This window comes from Lacerta agilis, chromosome 1 (assembly GCF_009819535.1).
Source record: "Lacerta agilis isolate rLacAgi1 chromosome 1, rLacAgi1.pri, whole genome shotgun sequence".
Lineage (NCBI taxonomy): Eukaryota > Metazoa > Chordata > Lepidosauria > Squamata > Lacertidae > Lacerta > Lacerta agilis.
In genome coordinates, this window is record NC_046312.1 from 43667817 (window position 1) to 43690587 (window position 22771).

The 22771-nt window shown below is 40.7% G+C and overlaps 1 protein-coding gene across 2 annotated transcripts in view; it reads right to left on the reverse strand.

Annotated features, from left to right (window-relative positions):
* Positions 1 to 11159: 11159 nt before the first annotated feature.
* The window catches only part of PSEN1 (presenilin 1), a 30644-nt gene continuing 19032 nt past the window's right edge, over positions 11160 to 22771 (reverse strand). For both annotated transcript variants that reach the window (XM_033146369.1, XM_033146360.1), the window contains 7 exons: positions 22672 to 22739; positions 21736 to 21956; positions 17742 to 17840; positions 16339 to 16425; positions 15243 to 15419; positions 13154 to 13272; positions 11160 to 12502 (listed from right to left, as the gene is read on the reverse strand). In XM_033146369.1, the coding sequence (XP_033002260.1) occupies positions 12347 to 12502; positions 13154 to 13272; positions 15243 to 15419; positions 16339 to 16425; positions 17742 to 17840; positions 21736 to 21956; positions 22672 to 22739 (927 nt within the window). In that variant the 3' untranslated portion in view covers positions 11160 to 12346. The remainder of the gene's footprint in view (positions 12503 to 13153; positions 13273 to 15242; positions 15420 to 16338; positions 16426 to 17741; positions 17841 to 21735; positions 21957 to 22671; positions 22740 to 22771) is intronic.

Consider the following 22771-nt stretch of genomic DNA (forward strand, 5'->3'; position numbering starts at 1 on the left):
GGGATGGTAGATTTAACACCCCGCAAACACACACACAAACACACACAGTTTAGGAGGAACAGCAAAGAGCACAAAGCAGGGGGATGGATGGGAATTATCTTCAGACTTTATCCTGAAGCCCATTAGAATGTGGGGGAAATTGCGAAGTAAGATTAATGTTGCTAACATACACATGATGGTGCATCTGGCAAAGCTCTACACCCTCAAGTGAGAGATTAATCTAACAAATTGGCAGGTTAAAAATGAAGCATCAGAATATGAAGTTTGCCCCCAGCAGGCAGTGGGTGTGGGGATAAAATCTGACTGCGTTGAGTAAATATATCTCAGGGCAGCTGATGAAGGCGGAAGCCAAAACATTTTGTTATAAGAATTTAACATTTATGTTTTGTTCGTCATTGTAATATACACACCCACCCACATATACCCCTCCTCTCAAAGAGCTCCAGTTGTCAGAGTGGTTCGACAATCAATCCCTTTCCCCAGCAAACTCTTTTAAATTGCAGGGCTCTGTGAGGAGAATAGAGGTATCCTAACAACACAGAAGGGACGTGGGTGGCGTTGTGGTCTACACCACAGAGCCGCCCTAGGGCTTGCCGACCAGAAGGTTGGCGGTTTGAATCCCTGTGACGGGGTGAGCTCCTGTTGCTCAGTCCCTGCTCCTGCCAACCTAGCAGTTCGAAAGCACGTCAAAGTGCAAGAAGATAAATAGGCGGGAAGGTAAACAGCATTTTCGTGCGCTGCTCTGGTTCACCAGAAGCGGCTTAGTCATGCTGGCCACATGACCCGGAAGCTGTATGCCGGCTCCCTTGGCCAATAAAGCGAGATGAGCGCTGCAACCCCAGAGTCGTACGCAACTGGACCTAACGGTCAGGGGTCCCTTTACCTTTAACAACACTTATTAGCACCCATAACAAACAGCTTACCCCAGGATTCTTTGAGGTAACCCAGGACTATTTACAGTGGGATGGTACTGTTGGGGTGATGATACTATGCAGAGTGCCCATTCAATATTCCAGCAGATTGTGCAAATGGAAAACTCAGAATGGGGTTGTCAAAGAAAAATACCAGACAGTTTGGGTAGGGTCAGTTCCTTTACTGACAGGTAGTCCAAAGGATAATGCAGCTCCTTATTTTAGCAGTTACACACCACTGTAGCACAAATAATCCTACCTCGACTGCTCACAGCAAAAGTAATAAAACGTATTTCCAGCAACATGTCTTCCTTGCAGCATCCCTACACATATTAGGTTCTAGCCAAGCAGCAGGGGACAAGGCAAACTTGCTACAAACACAAGGGTATTTATACTTTAGATGGTGCTGAGTCACTCTCTGACTCACTCACAAGTTTGCCGACTCACACTTAAGCAGCTGCAGGTGTAGGACAAGCAAACCCAAATCAACCCTTTCTTGTCCCTTTTCTCTGCAGCATAAACTCACATACAATAACAGATACTGCTTTTGGTTTGTATGTGGCCTAGGTCACTTTGGGGCATTCGCATTAGAAGAAGCATTTGGCAATAAATACCAAAAGCCAGTTATACTTTGTGTGAATATTTGTATTGTGCCTGTCACTGATAAGTTTAATTCACGTTTTGAATTTGTAATCATAACAGCTTTAAAAAGTTCATTTAAGAAGATAGTAGTAGTAGTAGTAGTAATAATAATAATAATAATTACTTATACGCCACCCATCAGACTGGCTTTCCCCAGTCACTCTGAGTGGCTTCCAACAGAATATAAAAAACATAATGCAACATCAAACATTAGAAACTTAATTAGCTTTTAACACTTGTTGATCCAAGGATTAGAGAGGTCCAGCACACAGCTTAACACCCCAAGCTAGCCTGTCTATTTCTGGGAATAAGAACATTTATTAGATTTTAACACTTATAGGGTCCAGGGATTAGAAATGTCTGGCACCCAGATTAACACACATATACCAAGCCTTGATTAAATTCTAACACTAGCCAGATCTGGAGATTATAGTGGTCTGGCATCCACAAACTCCTAACACAAGAGAGTCTGGCACCCACAACATAACAGTATAATTCACCTTGATGTGCAGCATCACAGCAAACAAGAATTTTCAAACTATATTTTAAAACAGTTCCCATGTAAAAGTTAAACTAGTTCTTATTTCTCTGCCAGTAAACACCAACCGTATAAATAGGATCTTGTGATGCTGAGGCTTTGGCCAGCCTCCAGTAGAAAGCTATTCTGCATTCACACATTCCACTGCTTAATCCTTAAGATAATCTCTTGCTGCTCCAGAGCAGCTATCGCAACACAATTTTTGCAGAAATACATTTGAAAGATTGACATTTTTGGTGGTAAGGTATCTTTGTGTGGGCTGGGCTTATATGTGTGCTGGCTAGCATAGAGCCCTTACTTAAACAACATGCGTACAATACTTTTGCTAGAATATATGTAGAAATTAAATATTGTGTGGGGCCACTTTTGCACTGGTTTACCTATTCCAGTATAAACAGCCTCCACATGCCCAACCCTGAACACTGTGTTCATGATTTGCAGAGCAACTCACCATGTAGACACAACTAGACTTATTCCTGGCGTTTCCAGTATCAGGTGCCCACAAGCTATTAAAAAAAATTAATAGCAGCAACTCTGAACTGGGTTAGAATTTCTGTGCTAGGAATAGTTGTTAAAACAGTTTCTGCTGTTTTCCCAATAAAAGAAGACAGCTCTGAAGCAGCTGTTTACCTTGTTGGGAGAAAACATACTGGGATTCATGTGGTATTAGTAGTATCCCTGCAAATCAAATCCCTGCTTGGGGGGATGCAGGAAAAAGGCTTAACCCCACCTGCAGTGCCACAGTCCTAATGTACTGGTATTCACTTAAAATGTTTGTGAAATTGTTTTATTTTTAAAAAAACCAATAAGGCAGAGTGGCTCAGTGGTAAAGCACATTATTTGCATGCAGGAAGCACTTGGTTCAATCCCTGCCATTGCTAGATAGGGCTGTGAAAACCTTGAAAACCTGGAGCCAGAGGCTACATTTAAAGCACTGTGATATCACGTTAAGCAATCCATCCTGGCAGCTGTGGTTTGTTAAGGGTGCTGAGAGTTGTTAGGACACCCCTACTCCCCACACAGAGTTAAAATTCCCAGAGTTCCCTGTGAAGAGGGATTGGTTGTTAAAACAACTCTGGAAATTGTTGATAATGTTGTTTGGAGGAGCATCACAGAACTACTAATAAACCAACATGAAGTATGGGTGGTCCAGTATAAAAACATCACTAATGCACTGTTATTGCATCAATGACATGTTGCAGAATATACTAGCCAAAGAAGAAGAGAAGAAGCCACCAGTTTGGAGGGGCCCTCACAGTCCTTAGCTTCCTTCTATGGAGCTCATTGTGACATACTGTAATTAGGTTTTTCACTTTTGGTCCTTACTGTTAGGATTTCCTACACATGAGTAGGACCCTGGCAGAGACACATGCCCAACTAGTAAAGGACAATAGTCCCACTTCACGGAACACAGTAACACAAACATCCTGTCTTTGTCACTTCCCACCCTGTGGAATGAAAACACATACCGTCATGTGATAGACAACAATGCCATGACTGTAGACACGGGGAATGAATCTCCAACACTTACAACAACTCTGTGGAGCAGGTTGTGTAGTGGGAGATGGCAAGAGAGCACTTAATGGCTGAGCAGGGATCTGAACACATGCCATCTCAGCCCACATCACTACTGCACCCCATGAGTCTTGTACACAGTCCCTTCCACACAAAAATCACTTCTTGGCTTCCCTCCCAATTCATTTCACCTGCCTAATTTAGTAAGAATTTTTTTTAAAAAAAGCTTTGTCGCTGTTGCTATTTTTAAACAATTGGGATTGAGAACACTTTGCAAATCTATGGCAAGTCATGCAGCAATCTACCAGATTTAGCAGCTGCCCACCCCCCAACCTACACCACACCGGTATATTGCCACAGAAGCTCTGTTGAGATGCTGAGTGTGTGATAGGAAACCTGTCCATTCCTTGCTCCTGAAAAATACAGGTCAAACGGTTGCACTTTAGTACAGCCACTGTTGCTTCTTGTTTTCACAGCCTACCACTGATTTCCAAAGTGGATAATCAGCGGTGGCTTCATCTTTGCAGGAAGCGAGATTAAAAGGGTTTACTGCTGCTATGGCAACAGCCAAGTTCTACTCTTAAAATAGTTTGGAAACTGCCGCTGATGACTTTGAGCTCATTGTGACTCACCTCCAGGATACAGTCCCAGTGACCTGCAGCTTTGTAGTTCATGTCAAACCAAGCAAGGTGCGCTGCCTTTTGTTTCCTCTGCTATTACAGTATGTGTGCGGTTTTTCATTCTATAATTATATATTTTTGGAACAGAATAGAAATAGAATTGAAAGGGGGAGAAACTACTGCAAGTAAAATTTATGTCCTCTAGATTTCACCCACTGAAAATTTTATTGGCTGTCGCTGATTATCCATTGTGTTTTAGGCTGCATTCCTATATATGCTTGTTGTTGCTGTTCAGTCGTGTCCGACTCTTCGTGACCCCATGGACCAGAGCACGGCAGGCACGCCTATCCTTCACTGCCTCCCGCAATTTGGCCAAACTCATGCCAGTCGCTTCGAGAACACTGTCCAACCATCTCATCCTCTGTCGTCCCCTTCTCCTTGTGCCCTCCATCTTTCACAACATCAGGGTCTTTTCCAGGGAGTCTTCTCTTCTCATGAGGTGGCCAAAGTATATATGCTTACCTGGAGGTAATTCCCATTTAACTAGGACTGCACTGTTAAAGTGCTTTTAATTATTATTGTGATGGTTTGTTGGTTATTTTAACAGTGTGTACTTTTGTAATGATATAGTTAGCTGTGTTGAATGGTTCTTTTTATAATGAGAAAGGCAGGATAAAGATCTCAATAAACTCCTGAGGATATATGCACTTTTTGCTGAGGCCACAATCTTTTCCATCTGGCAAAGAATATAAAAATCCTCTACACCAGGGCTGGAGAATCTCAGGCCTGGGGGCGAAATGTTGCCCTATCTATCTGGTTCTTGAGAATCTTCAAAAAAGCCCTATAGTAGGGTTGCCATATGTCCAGAATTTCCTGGACACATCCAGAATACTGCAGTTGGCAGCAGTGTCTGGGCAGAAATCAGTGAAATGTCCAGGAAATCCGGATGCATGGCAGCCTGTGTCAGCAGTGCTGTTTTTGCCGATTTCCCATAAAAATAGCTAAAAAAAAACGGCATTTTTTTTAGCAATTTTGTCAAAAAAGCTCAACAACTTTTCTGTCTGGATTTTCACTGGTTGAAATATGGCAACCCTATCCTATAGCACCCCTTCCTTGTTAGGTAGGTCAGCCATTTCTTGGGGGGGGGCATTGGAGGCGGAGGGGGGGGGTCCTATAGCACCAGGCAACCTCCTGCCCCACTCACTGGTGGAGAGGATGTAAGTGCCAGGCCATGGGAAGGTGGTGACCTTCCCTGTCGCTCCTTCTCCACGTAGAGCAAGTGTTAACTTACATAAAGCTATGTAACAGTCAAGTTAACAGAAAAATTAAGGATTAAATGGCAGGCGTCTTTTGTTCCATATGAAAAAATGATTTTAAGGACACAGTGAGCAAGGGGATACCAAAAGATGTAAAACAAACAAAATAGTTTAAGCCATAACTAAGAAATGACAAACTAATGGGCTTATTAATGGGGTGGAGCTTTTCTCAAAAAGTCAGTTTTAATCTTGAATCAAAACAACACCAATACAAACAGGGTTAGAAACAGAGAAAAAGCACATTACAGTGCAACCATGTCGTCCATGAGAGGCTGTCGATGTGAGAATGAGGACCTCAGTCTGGAAAAGGTTCCTCACCCCTGCTGTCCATACTAACCAGGAATAAATCCCATTTATCTGAGGGCTCATTCACACTTTCGCTTGACCCGTATTTCAATTGCAAGGCGCGCTGATTAATTCCCCCAGATCTGAGAGCTTTTCTCATAGTTCCGCTGCTGTGTGTGCCTTGTGAAAATCCAATCTTACCCGCTGAACTGAAGCTTAGTCAAAGAAAATCTGTCTTCGGATTCTTTGCGCATCTGATAAAATCTGACTTAATAGTTGAGAGGGCTTATATATACCGCTGATCCATTTCTAGAGACACCCCCCCCCCCCAAAAAAAACCCCACACTGGACCATCTTGATATATAAGCTGAGTTTGGTCCTAAGACAGGCTCACTAAGCAGGTAATGTCATGGGAGCAATCTTCTGGGCAGCTGTCCACAGGACATGACATTACAAAGCACCCCAGGAAACACTAAATTCCACGTAATTTATTGAAATTCAATGGAGCCTATTTTGCAGCAATAGATGAAGATCCCATCTGCCACCTGCTTTACTATATTAAGCATTCATTAGCAGCAATTCCCTAGTCTCCCTGGTTTGCAAGATAAATGTCCTGAAGTTGTGTTTATTACCCCATACTGTGTTTTGTTGAGTGAAAAAAAATATAAGACGGTCTCTTATTTTAGGAGAAACACGGTACATCCTTTGTGGTGTTGATCACCACCAACACATAAAGGATATTTACCCCAGTATGAAAGCACTTGACAGTATAGAATGAACTGGGGGAAAGAAGAAAACATTCGCCCATATTTTGCTGCTCTCATATTATAAACACTAATGATTTATTTAGAGACTGCCCATGAAGTATTTCCGCCCATCAGTGACCTATATACATTTTGTCCTAATAAGGCTACTTTTTCTTGCTCAAATGCAAGTTGCCTTTCAGCGTTTCCATATAGCCATTTCCGTGTCTTAATCATGTCTCCTGTGGGTTCAAGTAAGAGCCAGAGGAGGTGTTGATAGAAATTAGAAAGCAAGAAGAGAGGTTAAGAATTATTAATGATATAAATAAGCAAACCAGCTTGGAACGGAAAGGAAGGTGCTAAGGGAGAAAATCTGTTACAGGCAGACTAAATCAGGGGTCAGCAACCTTTTTCAGCAGTGGGCCGGTCCATTGTCCCTCAGACCTTGTGGGGGGCTGGACTATATTTTTTTTGGGGGGGGGGAACGAACAAATTCCTATGACCCACAAATAACCCAGAGGTGCATTTTAAATAAAAGCACACATTCTACTTATGTAAAAACACGCTGATTCCCGGACCATCTGCAGGCCGGATTGAGAAGGCGATGGGGCCGCATCCAGCCCATGGGCCTTAGGTTGCCAATCCCTGGACTAAATGAATGTAAAGGGATCAGGGAGGAGAGACAAAACCAACTGGTGGTGAAGGGAAGGGGGTTAAGAAGGGAGTTAAATAAATTTAAGGAGATGGGTAGAAATATTTTGAGCAGCATACCGGGGTGGGAAGAGGAACTGTAATGCAGTCTAAATGGGGCTGCCCTAGAAGGATGGTGTGGAGGCGGCAGCAAGTGCAGGATATGGCTGGTGAGCTGCTGTGTGGGGAAGCCTGCTAGAACCATGTGGTGCCAGTCCTGAAAGCACTGCACTGTACGAAGTCATATGGTCAAGTTGATGCAGTCCCTCAAGGGCTTGTTGGTGGCAGCTCCTCAATTTGTGAAATGCCTTCCCTGGTGTGGTGCACCTGCCTCTCTCATTAACTTTCAGTATCTGCTCCTGGCAGCCTTGAAATTGCTAGCTATGAGGGTATGAGTGTTGTTGTTGTTGTTTTTACATGTTTTTGGTTGATTTTTTAAATGTGCGTTTTAAAATGCATTGTTTTCTAACTGATTTGTTTGCTGCCCTGGGCTCCTTGGAGCATAGCTGTCCCTTTTTTTTAAAGGGAAATTCCCTTATTCCGAATAGGATTCCTCGCAAGAAAAGGGAAAAGTTGACAGCTATGCCTTGGAGATGAAGGGCGGGATATGAATTTACTAATTTAAGTAAAGAAAATAAAAAGGCTTTCTCCAGTTAGAGCCTCTGGTGCAGTAGGTTCTGCCTAAAATGAAGCAGCTGAGTCACTATGCCTCCAAAGCAAATGCCTGTGTTAAAAAAAAGTCGATAAGGAACTTATCACCACAAGGAAAAGGCTGCGGCAAAGAATTTAGAAATTTCTGAAGATGGATTAGTTATCAGTAGAAAATGTCAGTAATTGGCAGCCGATGACACCAAACTGTGCCCACACCTACCAACATTTTGTAACTGTGACTGGTGGTTTTTCAGACAGCTCTACTCTAGTCCTAGGGATAAGGAGAACTCTTGTTCTGGATGGGAACAGCCACATTGTTGTAAAACAAAACTGAATATGAAAGGCGTTATATAAATGCTAACCTGGCATCGTGGAGAGGAATTCAACAGGCTGCTAAATGAACGTTCCATCACTGCAAGTATCTCTGATTGCACAACTAAATGTTCTCCTCTGTCCATCAAATTTGTTCCAGGCATTTCCCCAATCCTCTGGAACAGATCTGAGGAGTATCTGGAGGGGATGAGAAGGAGAAAGGTCCTGTTGCACCATTGCAAATCCTTGCCCTGATGGCACAGGTTAGTTGGATTCTGCCCATTGGTAGATTGCCCATCACTGACAGGATTGTTTTCTACTAAGATTTTTGAGCAGCTTACCTGAAATGAAATAAAAATTGCCACAACAATCTCAATGAGCTTGGAGGTGATGCCAACAGACCGAATCATTTATTTATATATCCTAGAGGGCTTCAACGTGCAAGTTTTGCATTTTTGCTCAGTTCTCAATCTGGAGTGTGGCAAAGATTTTCCAGATCAGGTGACCTTACTTAATTCCAATTGAAGCAAATATGCTTTAAGCCACTCACATTTTTAAACGTTATGCATATTTCTTGCTACACAGCTATCTCTGGAATGGTGCACCACAGTAATAGAGGTGGTGCAATATATTAGCTGGGGTGTTTGTATACAAATACTAGACAAAATTCCCTTCAAGATTATCATCTGTTCTGGAATTAAAAGTGTTTGGCAAAAATAATGAAAAAGTCATAGGATCCATGCATTCTTTATTTTTAATAATCAGATAAATACAGGGAAAATTGCAATAACCTATCAAAATGATATCTTAATTGGAAAGGTGTTTTAAAAAGACTTATTCACATTCAGTTCAGGTTATATACAAACCAGTGTTTGGAAAAAACAAAAAACAAAATGCTAGAGTGTAAAATAATTCAACTCTACCCCATTTCCAGTATTCCCACTGACAGACCAATATTGTGAGATTTAAAAAACCACACCACTGTACAAATGCAAGTACTGTAGATTTCTTGATAATGGCCTTTACACATAGCTGCCAAAACAATTTACCAAAAAACCCTTAAATATTCTTCATTCTAATTATCCTCTGTAATGTACCCCAATTATTTGTTTCTTTCACTACACCATATAAAGCAACTGCTCTAACTGTAATATCAAGAGCTTGCAAGTCAAAGACATCCAGGATGTGCTTTGTACTTCAAGAAGATTCAGCTATTTTCAGCTTACTACAGCCCTTAAAAGTTTGGTAACCATCAAGGTTGAATAAACTGCATTAGCCCAACATTTCTAAATGGCACTTGAACTTACATGCCTCATTCTAAAATGCTACTATACTATATGCTACAGACGCCTCCCCCATTTCTGTTGTCAATCTATTAATAAATTCTATTATATGGAAAAGACAGAGAAAATCCACAATCACAGTAGTATTCCTGTAACTCTTGCTTTGAATTATCAAACTTCTGTTTAAAAGCAATCCCCCTTAAAAGAGCCATGCAGAATTGCAGATACCAGAGCTTGCAATAGAACACTGAAGAACGCTGACTTCTGTGTTAAGGTCAAATTTGATGGCCTGTTCAATAAGGAACTATATTCATATCTAACCAAACAGTACACTACAGTTGTCTTGTCTTTTGAAGGGTACTGTAATCTAATGTGTTCAAGTGAATTCAAATTACTGAATGACTTAGTCCTGCCTGAGAAGCTGTTAGTACCTAGCAACCTCTTCTGGGTTACAACTTTCCAAATGAATATTAAATACACACGTCTCTTATGCCCAAGTTTTGATTTTGGTTACTAACCCTAAACCATGTTAGTTACTGCCACTTATTAAGAAACTGGCAGAAATGCAGTCAATTCTTTTAATATTTTACAAGATACTGTTAGTTGAGTGCTCTTATGTTTCAAACTCTTCTGCAACTTTTACTTCCTAGGTGCAAGCCAAGACCAAAAGAGATCACTTAGTTTACTTCATTTAAAGTTTACTGTATTCAATGCACTAGTTAATAAACACTTTCCATCTTGAATCTTTTAACTTGAAGGTTAGACAACTAGCAAGTCAGAAAGAGGAATGTTGTCTTTTTAAGTGGAGGGTTTTTTTCTTTTTGTTTTGCACAGAAGCCCATTCCACCATAGTCCTAACCTGCAGTCTAAAGTGGCAGTTTACAGACATAGGTTCCCCATTTCACTGAGGCCTTAGAAACTTGGTGCAATTGATCTTAGCAGTGGAAAAACTAGTAGCGCGAGTCAATTCTAAGCAAGTTTCTCTCTTGAAATTCATGTAAAGACTTCTATTGGTTTCTGCGGGCGCTGGCTAGAGTTTCTTTTTTTCTGCAGATAAACATCACATGTAAGATGACCTCTCTGCACTGCTCTGCTAAGATGTAGATCCGGGGTATCAACTGTAGTATCAGACTTTGTCAATCTCCTTCTGTAGGAATCATACTGACAGAGTCGTCCATCCTCCCCAGGATGAAAGTTCAAGTGAGGAACAATGTACAATTACAAACAAAATACCAACAGCTTATCATCTGACAATCAGTAGTTCATTTCAGATCCTATTCCTCAAATAATATTGGAAACAGAAAGCTGTTATTTACACAGCTTGCTCTGGCTTATCTCAGCCTGAGAGCCACAGTGAGTTTTTTCACATTATTGTTTATCCAAATTGAATTCAATAGGTAATTGTGAGCCGTTCAGTGTTACAGGATTAGGTAGGTAGGTACATCTCATTTCAATAGAGATGTTCTACTTTCTAGGTTGCAGCTTGGTGCATCTGACATTCTCAAGGGCACTCAAGTCGAGGTAATCGAAGAAGAAAGCCAACATAGCCAATATAGTCTTTATGAAGGTTTTAGGTCTTTTTTTCTAACATAACAGACACTTCCATAAGAGTACTTCTGGAATGATTCCCAATGGAGAACAATAATAATTATTATTACCCTACAAGTGGTTACCACAAGAATTTTTCTGGAATGATCCAATGGGTAGGCCAGAGGAGGAACTTGTTTTGCATATAGACTTTGTCTGAAAAACCCATATGTGTGACCAGCTCAGATGTAGTATTTTTCACATGTATGCTTTCACAGAGTTTGTTACATAACAGTCCTGTGGGGGTAAATGTTATGTGTCAGCCCTCAGACTTATAAAATAAATATTTACTCTTTTTTACCTTTACAGTATAAACACATCCTATTTTACAGAATGATCCCAAGAAATGTTAAAAAAAGTCTGAGAAAACAAGATGGAATTCCAAAATTCACCACTCTGTTGAAAAGAAAACTATAAATGTTTTTGGTTGCAGTGTGTTTCATTGCTTTTCTACAGCTTTTCAAATCTCTCATTCTTCTATAGATTATAATGTCCATTATAATGCTGAAAGGACATTAAATATTCAGCATATTTTTATGGCGGGGGAGACAGGGAGAAATATAGGATCACAAATGTCTCAAAAACAAGGACCCCAACTCTGATCTCACGACGAACCTGTTGTAAATGGAATCCAATGAACACTTGGCAGCATAATCAGAAAGTGTGTGTTTTGTGCCAAAGAATGCTAGAAATGTGCAAATTTGCACACAGGGTTTTGTGCCAGAATGATAATTAGGAATTTTTAAATTCAACACAAAACACACAGAATGACTTGCATGATTTTTTTTTCTTTAGATAAGATATAAATCTTCTCATCCAAAGTCCAGTTACTGTTCTCCAGGTAATCCTTAGTGGAAGCTGGGATGCAAGAGTTGATGTTCTGGAGCCAGGCTGACCTCAAATGGTTCAGGTATCTCAGTTTGATTTACCAGTTCCCTTTCTTTAGCATCACAACAATTCTCAGCACTCTTCAGCAGTGGGGTGGAGGTGGAATCACTATGCTAAACAGAGGTGTTGCTGGTGAAAGCATAGGTATCTTGTACATATGGTCCTTTCAAAGATGTATAACTCAAGTTTGCTGAAGACTTAATGTGCTATAACCCTTTCATTAAGAGACCTTTTTTTGAAAAAAGAAGAGAAGAAACCAGTAGTGCCCAGCACAGCGGCAGTTAAGAAATAGGGAAAAATCTTTGCTCCCTCCCATATTTGCTACAGTCGTTACAAATGTCCATGGGTGATCAACACTGAGTGTGCTAGATATACAACTGATGGGACGCAAGCTGGTCCATAAAAGGTTGCACCAAGTTATCTGTGGCAAAATAGAAAACGAGCCCAAAGGTTATAGAGATTGGAAGAGCTGGTAAGGCCTTTTTAAAAATGGCAAGCAGCAAGAGGGTAAGGCACAGGCCCTGGGGAGGAAAAGACAAAAAAGTACACAAAAATTAGACAGTGGAACTCAAACAAACACAAAATACTACAGGCTATGTTTGCCTGCTTCCAAGAAGCACTATTTGCACTGAATGTTCTACAGATGATTCACACACTTTATCTTGTTGAGTGAAAATCCAACATGGATATGGCCACTGGGTATTATCTGTTGGCAGATTCTGAGCTCAGCTTCCTTCAGCACCTTCTCTAAGACTTTGTTAAACAGCAGAGCCCGCCTGCTCTTGGAATCTGCAGGGAGTAAAGGCTCTTTCAACTGATCGTCAAAGTCCAGAGTGGCAAACTGAAAAACCTCATTTCCACCAGGCAGGTAGGTGTTGGTGGCTCAGCATCATGCAGAGAATTAGAACTCGGTATGCACATTCTTCACATAAACTACATACCAGGTTCAGAATCTATCACAATTCATCCACTGATTTTTGAGGGGGACAAAAGAAAGATAACACACATTTAAGAAGTGCTAATGAGGCTGCCTGACCCGCAAGGCAGACAAACAAATCCCACAGAATAGAGCTCTGAAATGTGGTCTCCAGAATCCTCTGATGCAGTAGTAATGACTTCACTTTGCTACTTAGAGTGGGACGTTAACATTGCTACCTTAATATTATACTCACAATTAAAATGGCTACAAAACAGGCTAGAGTTGTGTTCCAGTCTCCGCTGGCCGTTGCTGAGGCTTTGCCGACTAGGACACTGTAGAAAATGAAGTCCCCTAGGCCAAGCTTAACTCCCCCTGCCAAGGAAAAGGAGAAGAACTAAGAAATGGCACAAAATGACTCCTGTCATTCAACTCTGAAATCAAGGCCATCTTAAGCAGCTAAAAGTATTTTGGTTCTTCCTGCTGCCCTTCCATGAGTTCTCTTGGCGATATTACGGCAATGTGCCGAATACTTGTTATTTCATATTAAACAGATGTGACCTGAATAAATATGGTGAAGTCCCAGGATTTCAACTCCACTGAGTCAATTAAGAACCGAAACAGGGAGTTGGAAAAAGCAGAAACACAAATTATTCCTTGGAAGCTTTATTTCTCAAGAAGATGAGTGAGTGCCCATCACTAGAATGGAAATCGGGGGGGGGGGACATCACTAGAACGGAAATCAACAACACCCACATCAGCACATGCAAATTAAGTGTACAGCTTCAGATTGAGTGGAAACAGATGACCAAGAATCATAGGGTAGAACTTGGAAAGGCGGTGTGGGGGACCTTTGGCCCTCAATATATTGATGAATATAACCCCCATCTGCCTCAGCAAGCATGGCCAATAGCTAGGGATGATGGACGTTGCAGTTCAACATCTGGAGGGCCAAAGGTTCTTCACCCATGATGTAGAGGCAGACTGCAGCCTCTGACTCCACAGTAAGCTCAGTGTTCTCCTTTCTTCCAAGAAGCTGCAGGAAATTGTAGTGACAGTGGGCTTAACAATGTGGTCAGGTACTACATTACTGCCTTCCCACAACATTACAAATACTGCCCGACATACCTCTATGCTTCTACCCACGTTTCCTAGTCATCTCCCTGCCATGTAAGTGGTATCATCAAGTGGAAAGTCATTGACTGAAATTAAGGCACATTCATCATGCATCTTACTTGATTACAACTTTCTGGCAAAAGACAACTTCAGTTTTTCTGCCTAGAAAGCAAATAATTTGCTTGGAGCTTGCAGTTTGTGCTTAAAATGATAAGTTTGCTTGCTTGGAAGGCTGCTTCAGTGCCTCGTGTCTCCTACAAAATTCTTATAATGATTTTTATAAGGTTACATGTGTCTAATTATATTGCATCCTTATAACTGAACCTATGCTTATGGTTTCTGTATGAGTTGTTAGCTTTATTTTTTTAGGATAATCAGCAGCTTGGCAATGTTTTTGGAATCATAACATTCAATTAACAGAAAACAGGAGGGCCTCTGTATTTTCATCCCATTCAATACAACTCAAGCAGTGCCTTAATGTTTTCTCAAGTCTTTAAGTTACAACAGTATTCCTCTCACTGTGCAGATATGTGGGATTGGTTCATCACATGTCTGTTATGCATTCCAGCACCAACTGCTGGAATCATGGGAGCAGATGTCTACTGTACTCTGTTCCTGTTTGTTTTTGCTTTCACTTCTGACTTCTCTCCGAGGAAGACCAGAGAGAAGAGACATGTTTTCTTTTGTTCTGCCTTATGCTTAATAAAGTAGTTTAGTGCTTACAACTCCAGCCTAGCTCTGACTGCGTTTATCTCTGCTGGACTCTGAATGTGTGCTCAATGTCTCCAAGGCATGAGTCACCATAAATCATCGGGGAAGATGGTTCGGAACTTCCTAGAGCTGTACGCTGATGGGAGAGACAGGCTGAAACCGTTCCTGTCGTATGCCTGGGCCTTGTCCTAGCCCTCGGCCGACCCGACCTTGTTTACATTTCATCCTTACCTCCTGAACAGGGCACTTGAATAATTAAAGCAGAAAATTCAATTTATGCTCTATACCTCATCTCTCACTGAAGCTTACAGTTTCATTTAAAGAATGACAAAGACACAGGTTCTTACGGCACCTACGTATATAAAAGTAACACCCTTTAAGTTTCTGAGGGCAAGTAATCTGAAGCAAAAACCTTGTGAAAGTCTACAAGCATATCAACAGCTAGTCCTTTTGCAATGGCCCAAAGTCTTTTAGGTGCCTGTTAAGTTAACATATATTTAGCTGGTGGTGTTACTTACTTTCCTCTGGGTCTTCTTCACTAACTGTTGAATTACTGGGAAGATTCTGAACAGGTTGTCGCGATTCAGGGGTTGATTCATGATTCCCTATTCTACGATCTCGTTCCTGCACCCATTCTGGATTGAATCCTCCATCATCTGCCTCACTACTTGCATTCTGGCTCTGATTTGCTGTAACTGAAAAGAGAAAAAGGGCTGAATCCAACAAAATCATTGCATGAACAGAACAACCTCTGCTCATGTAACAGAACCTCCACTCTGTGGTCTTCAGATGAAGGGCAGTATACAAATTTAATAAATAATAATTATAATAAAATACATTGTAGGATTAATTTTACGGTTGGAATCCAATGTTTGGGACATCTAAAAACAACCCTCAAAAGGTATAAAAATGTGCAAGGCTCTCCCCCCTCCACAAATAAAGGGTTTTAGTCCTACTTGCAGGTTTCTGGACCTCATGAAATTAGCATTAGATTGTTAGGTGTCAATTAAAGTGAATGGTGGGAAATGGCTGAAACATCGTGAAAACTATCTTTGACAGAATACAGTCATACCTAGGGTTGCGTTCACTGTGGGTTGCGTTCACTACAGGATACGAACATGCCAAACCCGGAAGTACCGGAATGGGATACTTCTGGGTTTCGGCGGCATGCATGCGCAGAAGTGCCGAATTGTAGCGTGCACATGCGCAGATACGGCACTTCAGGTTGTGGTCTTTTCATGTTGTGAACGGGCCTCCGGAACGGATCCCGTTCGCAACCAGAGGTACCACTGTAGTACTTTATGCTTATGTCCTTGTAACTGTTATTTAGGATTTTTGTTCCATGTCTGCAGAAGATATGGAGATGAAAGGAAAAGAGCATGGGGGGTGTGTGTCAATGGGATTCCAGAAGAATTAACATTGTGTGTCATTACCCCAACTACCATTCCAGTATAGTTGTACCAATCACAGAAAGCAAAATTCTTTAATACAATTTCATAAAATCCTTGTACATGATGAGTAAAGTACTTTTTATTAGCAAAGGAGGGTCACTTGTAAGTTTCTCGGTAAGTCATGGTGAAAAGAACTAAACTAAGCAAAGATGAAAAAGCCCACCTTGTTTATCATAAGTGGAGTTTTTGGTGGCTGTCTTTTGGGATTCAGGGTCTTCTTCAGCCATGTTCACCAGCCATATCATGGTTGCTATTGGAAAAATAAGAGATACCCTTAATTAACTGCTGCTACCTATTTTTATTTTTTTAACTATACGTCAATTACAGAAAAGTATATTTTTAAGGTTTTTTTCTTTTTCTTTTTCCAGAGTTCCATTATGCCATTTGCAACTTCAGGAACCAGTGACGGCTTTTGTTTTCCCCTTCTTCCTCCCCATCCCTGTTGTAAACCTGGTGTAAGCCTGCAAGATAGGAAATGTTTCATCAGCTACTGAGCTTGAAGGGCAACCTAATATAAATATGGCAAATAAATATGGCAAAAAATGGAAGACTACAGTAACCAGGCTGTTTTCTCTGTTTGTTAACTGCACAGCTATCATTAAATCACTTGCATGAGCAAATGAGTGCTGAGAAGGCTAGTTATAAGTCCAGCTGATTAAAAACAACAACACCCTCTCTATTGCATAAAATTATAAAGCAATCTTAATTTGAAACAAAAATCTCAAAATCAAATAGAAGTATGATTAGCCTGTATTTTTTCTTTTGTTAAAAAAAATGTCGGTACAAATGCATAGTAGACACCCATGGTAGAATCATTTGGATTAATATAAAAATAGACAGGCATGTGTGTTTTATTTGTATAGTTTTGAAACCATAAAATCATTTGTACCGCTATCTGCATGAAACAGCAGGGTGTAATAATGTTCTACTTCCAATGTCAGAGGAAGTATGTGTCTGAAAGCTGCTGCACTCATGTCCCCTTTGTGCCCCTCCTATGGGCATCTGGTTGGCCACTGGGAGAACAGATGGGCCTTTGGCCTGATCCAGTTGAACTCTTCTTATGTCCTTCTGCTGCACTGGTGGATCAGTTCCCTCCCATTCCTCAAAAAGAATCCATGAAAGTTGCATACAAATCAATGGGCAGAGATCTCCCAAATCTCTAAGATGAACTTTGTATTTTTCAGTTGTATCTTTATAAATGCTTGTAAACAGGGCCAGTCTTGGATCCACTGAAGAAAGATATAAATGCAGTAAGTTAATACTGCTAAAAACCATTAGAGGTGTTCCTGTATTATTATTGTTTTGACCAGGCCAAATCCTTTTTTCCCTCTCTTTCCATTTTTAATTAAGGTAGAACATAATGTTCTTTTCATCTTGAGACATCCTACGCAGCACACGTTCCAAGCTCTTGAGCCAACAGCAGATCTGAGTCCCAAAGAAATGAAAACGTGACAACACAGCTGCACATCTAGCATCACACAACTTCAGCAGAAAATTTGATGGATTTTTAATATCCATAGTTTGGGAGTAGGCTTCGGAATATAAAACTCAACTCTGTATACTTACATGAGTAAATGAGTGCCGGGAACAAAGTCTCATTTCTTTCTTGAGCAGTTTCAACTAGCATACGAAGAGGTCCTTTAGGACACAATACGGCAACCAGATCTGAAAGACACCAACATTGGGGTCAACCCCCACAGAAATAACCCCTGTCCAGAAAAAAACCTAAACTTTAGTAATACAGTTTCTTAAAAGTGGAGATTGCTTACACCTCAGCAGTCACCGTAAGATACCAGGGTGGACTGCAACAGTATAAAAATATCATATTAAAATCAGTAAAAATAATTTACATAAAAAGAGTAGGGCGAGTCCTAAAAACAGTTCCTCATTTGTGGGATGCTCTCCCCAGGGAGGTTCGCATGGCACCTTCATTACTTCATTCACTTTAGGCACCAGGCAAAAATGTTTCTCTATAACCAGGCCTTGGGCTGATTAACATTCTATGGCCTTTTAAATGTGTTTGTTTTTTGGGGGGCATAATTGGTTTGTTTTTGTTTTATTATATATTTTGTGTTCTCCTTTTGTATTTTTATGTTGGGAACTGCTTTGTGATCTTCGGATGAAGGGCGATACAGTGTTACCTCGGGTTACATACGCTTCAGGTTACATACTCCGCTAACCCAGAAATAACACTTCAGGTTAAGAACTTTGCTTCAGGATAAGAACAGAAACCATGCTCTGGCGGCGCAGTGGCAGCAGGAGGTCCCATTAGCTAAAGTGGTGCTTCAGGTTAAGAACAGTTTCAGGTTAAGAACAAAATCGAAAATTCTTTCTAGTAGCACCTTAGAGACCAACTGAGTTTGTTCCTGGTATGAGCTTTCGTGTGCATGCACACTTCTTCAGATACACTGAAACAGAAGTCACCAGATCCTTAAATATAGTGGGGGAGTGGGGAGGGGTATTACTCAGAAGGGTGGTGGGAATGGGTGATAGGCTGATAAGTGTGGAAAATCTGTTGACGACTCTAAACGGCTGCAATTAGTCTTGCAGGGAAAGGCAAGGGGTGAGATGGCTAAAGATGGCTTTGTTATGTATAATGAGATAAGAATCCAATGTCTTTGTTCAAACCAGGTTTCTCCATGGTTTTAAGTTTGGTGATTAGTTGCAATTCAGCCACTTCTCTTTCCAGTCTATTTCTGAAATTTCTTTGTATTAAGACAGCTACTTTGAGATCTTTTATAGAGTGTCCTGGGAGATTGAAGTGTTCTCCTACTGGTTTCTCTGTCTTGTGATTCCTGATATCAGATTTATGTCCATTTATCCTTTGGCGTAGGGTTTGGCCTGTTTGTCCAATATAGAGAGCTGAAGGGCACTGTTGGCATTTGATTGGCATTTGGTTAAGAACAGACCTCCGGAACAAATTAAGTACATAACCAGAGGTACCACTGTATACAAATTTAATAAATAATAGTAAAAACTGTGCCTCAGATGTCAAAGATCAGGTAAAGAGCTTAGTAAGCAGTTCAGGGCTCCTGCAGGGAGAAGTCTTACAGAAAATTTCAGTTTATGTGCTAGGATACTTCCTGTATATCTCTTCACATTGTGGACAAAATATTACAGTAACCAAATCTTCACAGGTCTCACAATTGTGGAGATAAAGCCTTATTTGAAAAAATAATAATGCAGCAACCAGAGTAATGTTTATGAGCTTTCCAGACTGGTCATTTCTAAGTTCCCTCCATGGATACCAAAAAGTTCAGGTATCTTTATTAACTGACTTAACTAGTGAGGCAAGGCAGACTTAGCAAATGATGGCTGTCCTCCATTTCAACGTGGCCTCTGGGGCTTAAATCTATTCCTGCTCCACCCTATGCAGCTGCTTCTGGCAGACTTCAAAAACATGTTAGCACCTGGGCATTCAATAGGTTTAGCTCACATATCAAAGAATAAAATTGCCTTTACAACATGTACATGACACAGCCCATTCTCCAGGTTCTTTTTAAAATTAAACATTACATGGCTATCTCTAGAACTATGTAATTTTATGACACTTAAGACACTCTTTACCAAATTAAACACCATCACTTTGTTTAGCAGCAAACACACACAAATGTGCCTGAAATTCAATACAGTCGTACCTCGTTACAAACACTGCATGTTGCATTCATCACGGGTTACGAACCCGCTGAACCCGGAAGTACCAGAATGGGTTACTTCCGGGTTTGGTGGTTCATGCATGCGCGACGTGCAAAATGACATCACGTGCATGCGCAGAAGCGCCAAACCGCACTGCGAGCATGCGCAGATTCGGCACTTCAGGATGCGGACCTTTCAGGTTACGAAGGGGGCTCTGGAACAGATCCCGTTCATAACCAGAGGTACCAATGTAGTGTGAAAAACATCTACACTTGCGGAACGAAACATCCTCACTTACAGTCTTACGCTGATGCAAATGTGTATTTCCACGTGACTTGGCAATTCTTTTCAGATTCAGCATAGATGTTAATAACAGTTGTATAAATTGCCTTTTTGCATAACAAACAAATTTTGAGTGCAAAATTTGAATGATGATGGCACTGTCAAATCTGCATAATCTTGTGACACGGAACATCTGTGTTTATGTGCAACCTTTGTTTCTGTGCATCTTATGCAGAAGAACAAGAATGCTTTATAAAGGTCATTTGGATTCCCTGAACAAATACAATTTGAGGGGAAAGCATGTGACATTCACAAACCTTCACTGTGTGTATATCTCAAAAGGCTGCCAAGCTCCTGTTCCCACTTGAAAAAGGTAACGTTTACATTTAAATATGATCTGACTCAAGAACTAGGGGTGTTTAGCATTAGCCAAAACCTGATGTAGGTATTCAAAAATTATGAATGGCAAAACCTGAGGAATCCTTCCCTTTACATCATACCTTACTGTCTTGGGGGTGTGTGTGGGGGGAAACAAGAGAGCAAATAAAAAATAAAGGAAATGTTTGTTATACTTAAAAGTAGATTTTGTTCTAAGCGCTTAACTAAAGTGATAAATGAACACTTTCCTACAGTAATTTATGTTTTAGTCATTGGGGAATTTGGCTGCTCTTTGTCTTCTCTACTGTTCAGTACTGCAAAGACATCACAAGTCTCACCTCAGATCAAGCTTGGGAAGAAACTTGTTACATGGCTTGTTCAAATCTGCTCTTTCCCCCCTTTCTTTCTTTTTAGAATGAGAGCAACTTAACTTAAGAAAAGTCATGCTGGATCAGGCCAAAGGTAAACCTAGTCCAGCATCACCAAGGAGGAAGTATGTCATGAAAGATCAGATGGTATTAATTTATTAACTGCAAACTACTAAGAGTTGTTGTTACTAGTTATTTTCCATAACAATTTTTTTTTGTTATGAGATTTTTTGTTAAGAGATTCTTCTTAGGACTGGCTGCTATCAAGCAGCAAACTATGGAAAAGTTCTAGTTCCCTCTTTTTCAGTTGTCTTCTGAGTTTGGGTATTGGAAATGACATCTCTCTCCCATTAGCATCACCTATCTTATTTCAGCAGAGACAGGCTGCCTTAAGGGCAAAGGTTTCTACAGAGGATTGGGGAAAATAAATGCTTTGGAAAAAAATACAGTGGTGCCCCGCTAGACGAATGCCTCACTAGACGAAAAACTCGCTAGACGAAGGCATTATTCTAGCGGAAGGCTGCCCCGCTAGACGAAAAAGTCTATGGGGCTGCCTCGCAAGACGAAAAATGTTCGTCTTTTTTTTTTTTCGTTTTGCAGAGCGTGGCTATCATTGCCGCTCCGCAAGACGAAAAACCCGCTAGACGAAAATTTTCGCAGAACGAATTATTTTCGTCTAGCGGGGCACCACTGTAATTCTTGTGATGGAATAGTCCACACACGGAAGCATAATCAAGGTATTCTACAGACTCACAGTATGATTTCTTAGACTTCAAAAGGACACAAGTAAAAGGGTCTGGTTCTTGATTCTAGCTTTCTAGGCATTAAATATAAAAGTGGAAAAAAGCAGAGTAAGTCAATGTTGTTCCTAATAAAAGATGTTTGGAGGATCTTACCGTACACTGAAATCACTGCCAAGATGAGCCAGGCAGTCCATTCAGGGAGGTATTTGATAAATACCAGGGCCATCAGAGCACTTATCATAATGAGATAGGCTTGCTGGAGCCGAAGAGGGCCTTTCCAGTGAATGCAGATCATTCCCACCACTCCAAAGTTCCAGATCATGAGCGCTAGGGTAAAGTAGTCCATGGCAACGTTGTAAGTCTTAAAAACCTCCCTATTGAACACACACACAAGATTAAGAGAAAAACTTGTTACGCAAAGAATGGCGGAGAAGAAACAGCAACCGTCAACCCAGCAAATTATGTTTGCATTTTGTGCGGCAAGTTCAAAGTTTCTTCTTCATTTCCTAGCCTAGATTTAAAGCTTAGGGGTGGGGAATTCATTTAGAAAAAACACAGGATTCGATTTTCATTTCAAATGTGTTGTCATGCTTTTAGGCTTGCTTGTGCATCACATTGTTTTATTGCCTTTTAGCTCCTTCTAATCTCCATAACTGGAAAAGTAATCACAACAGTGAGACATGTAAGTGTTCTACGCTATAACTGAACGCCATTCACTCATGTTCCAGAGAAGAGTTCTTCAATTCTGGATCTCCAGATGTTCCTAGACTACAGTTGCTACCAAGCCCAGCCAGCTTAGCCTAAGGTCTACGATAATGCGACTTGCAACATATCTAGGGACCCAAGGTTCAATATCTCTATTTTAGAGCTACAAGTCTTGATTGAGAAGCACACTCTTCAACACCTCAGACTACAAGACTTAGAGAATTAATAATCCTTAGTTCCTCACTGTGAGGAATGTCCAAGGAAAAATACACAAAGCTTTGCAGTGCTGCAAAGGGGTATAGACTTTACAAGCCAACAAAAATTTGCTAATCCTCTTACTTACTAACATTTCTAAAGGTCAAGATACTGTACTTGCAAACTTACCCTAAGTAAATCAATGAGAAAAAGAAAAGCAAGAAGAGTGAAGAAACGATGAGCCACCCATGGATCACCTGAAAACACAAAAAACAACAGCATAATTTTA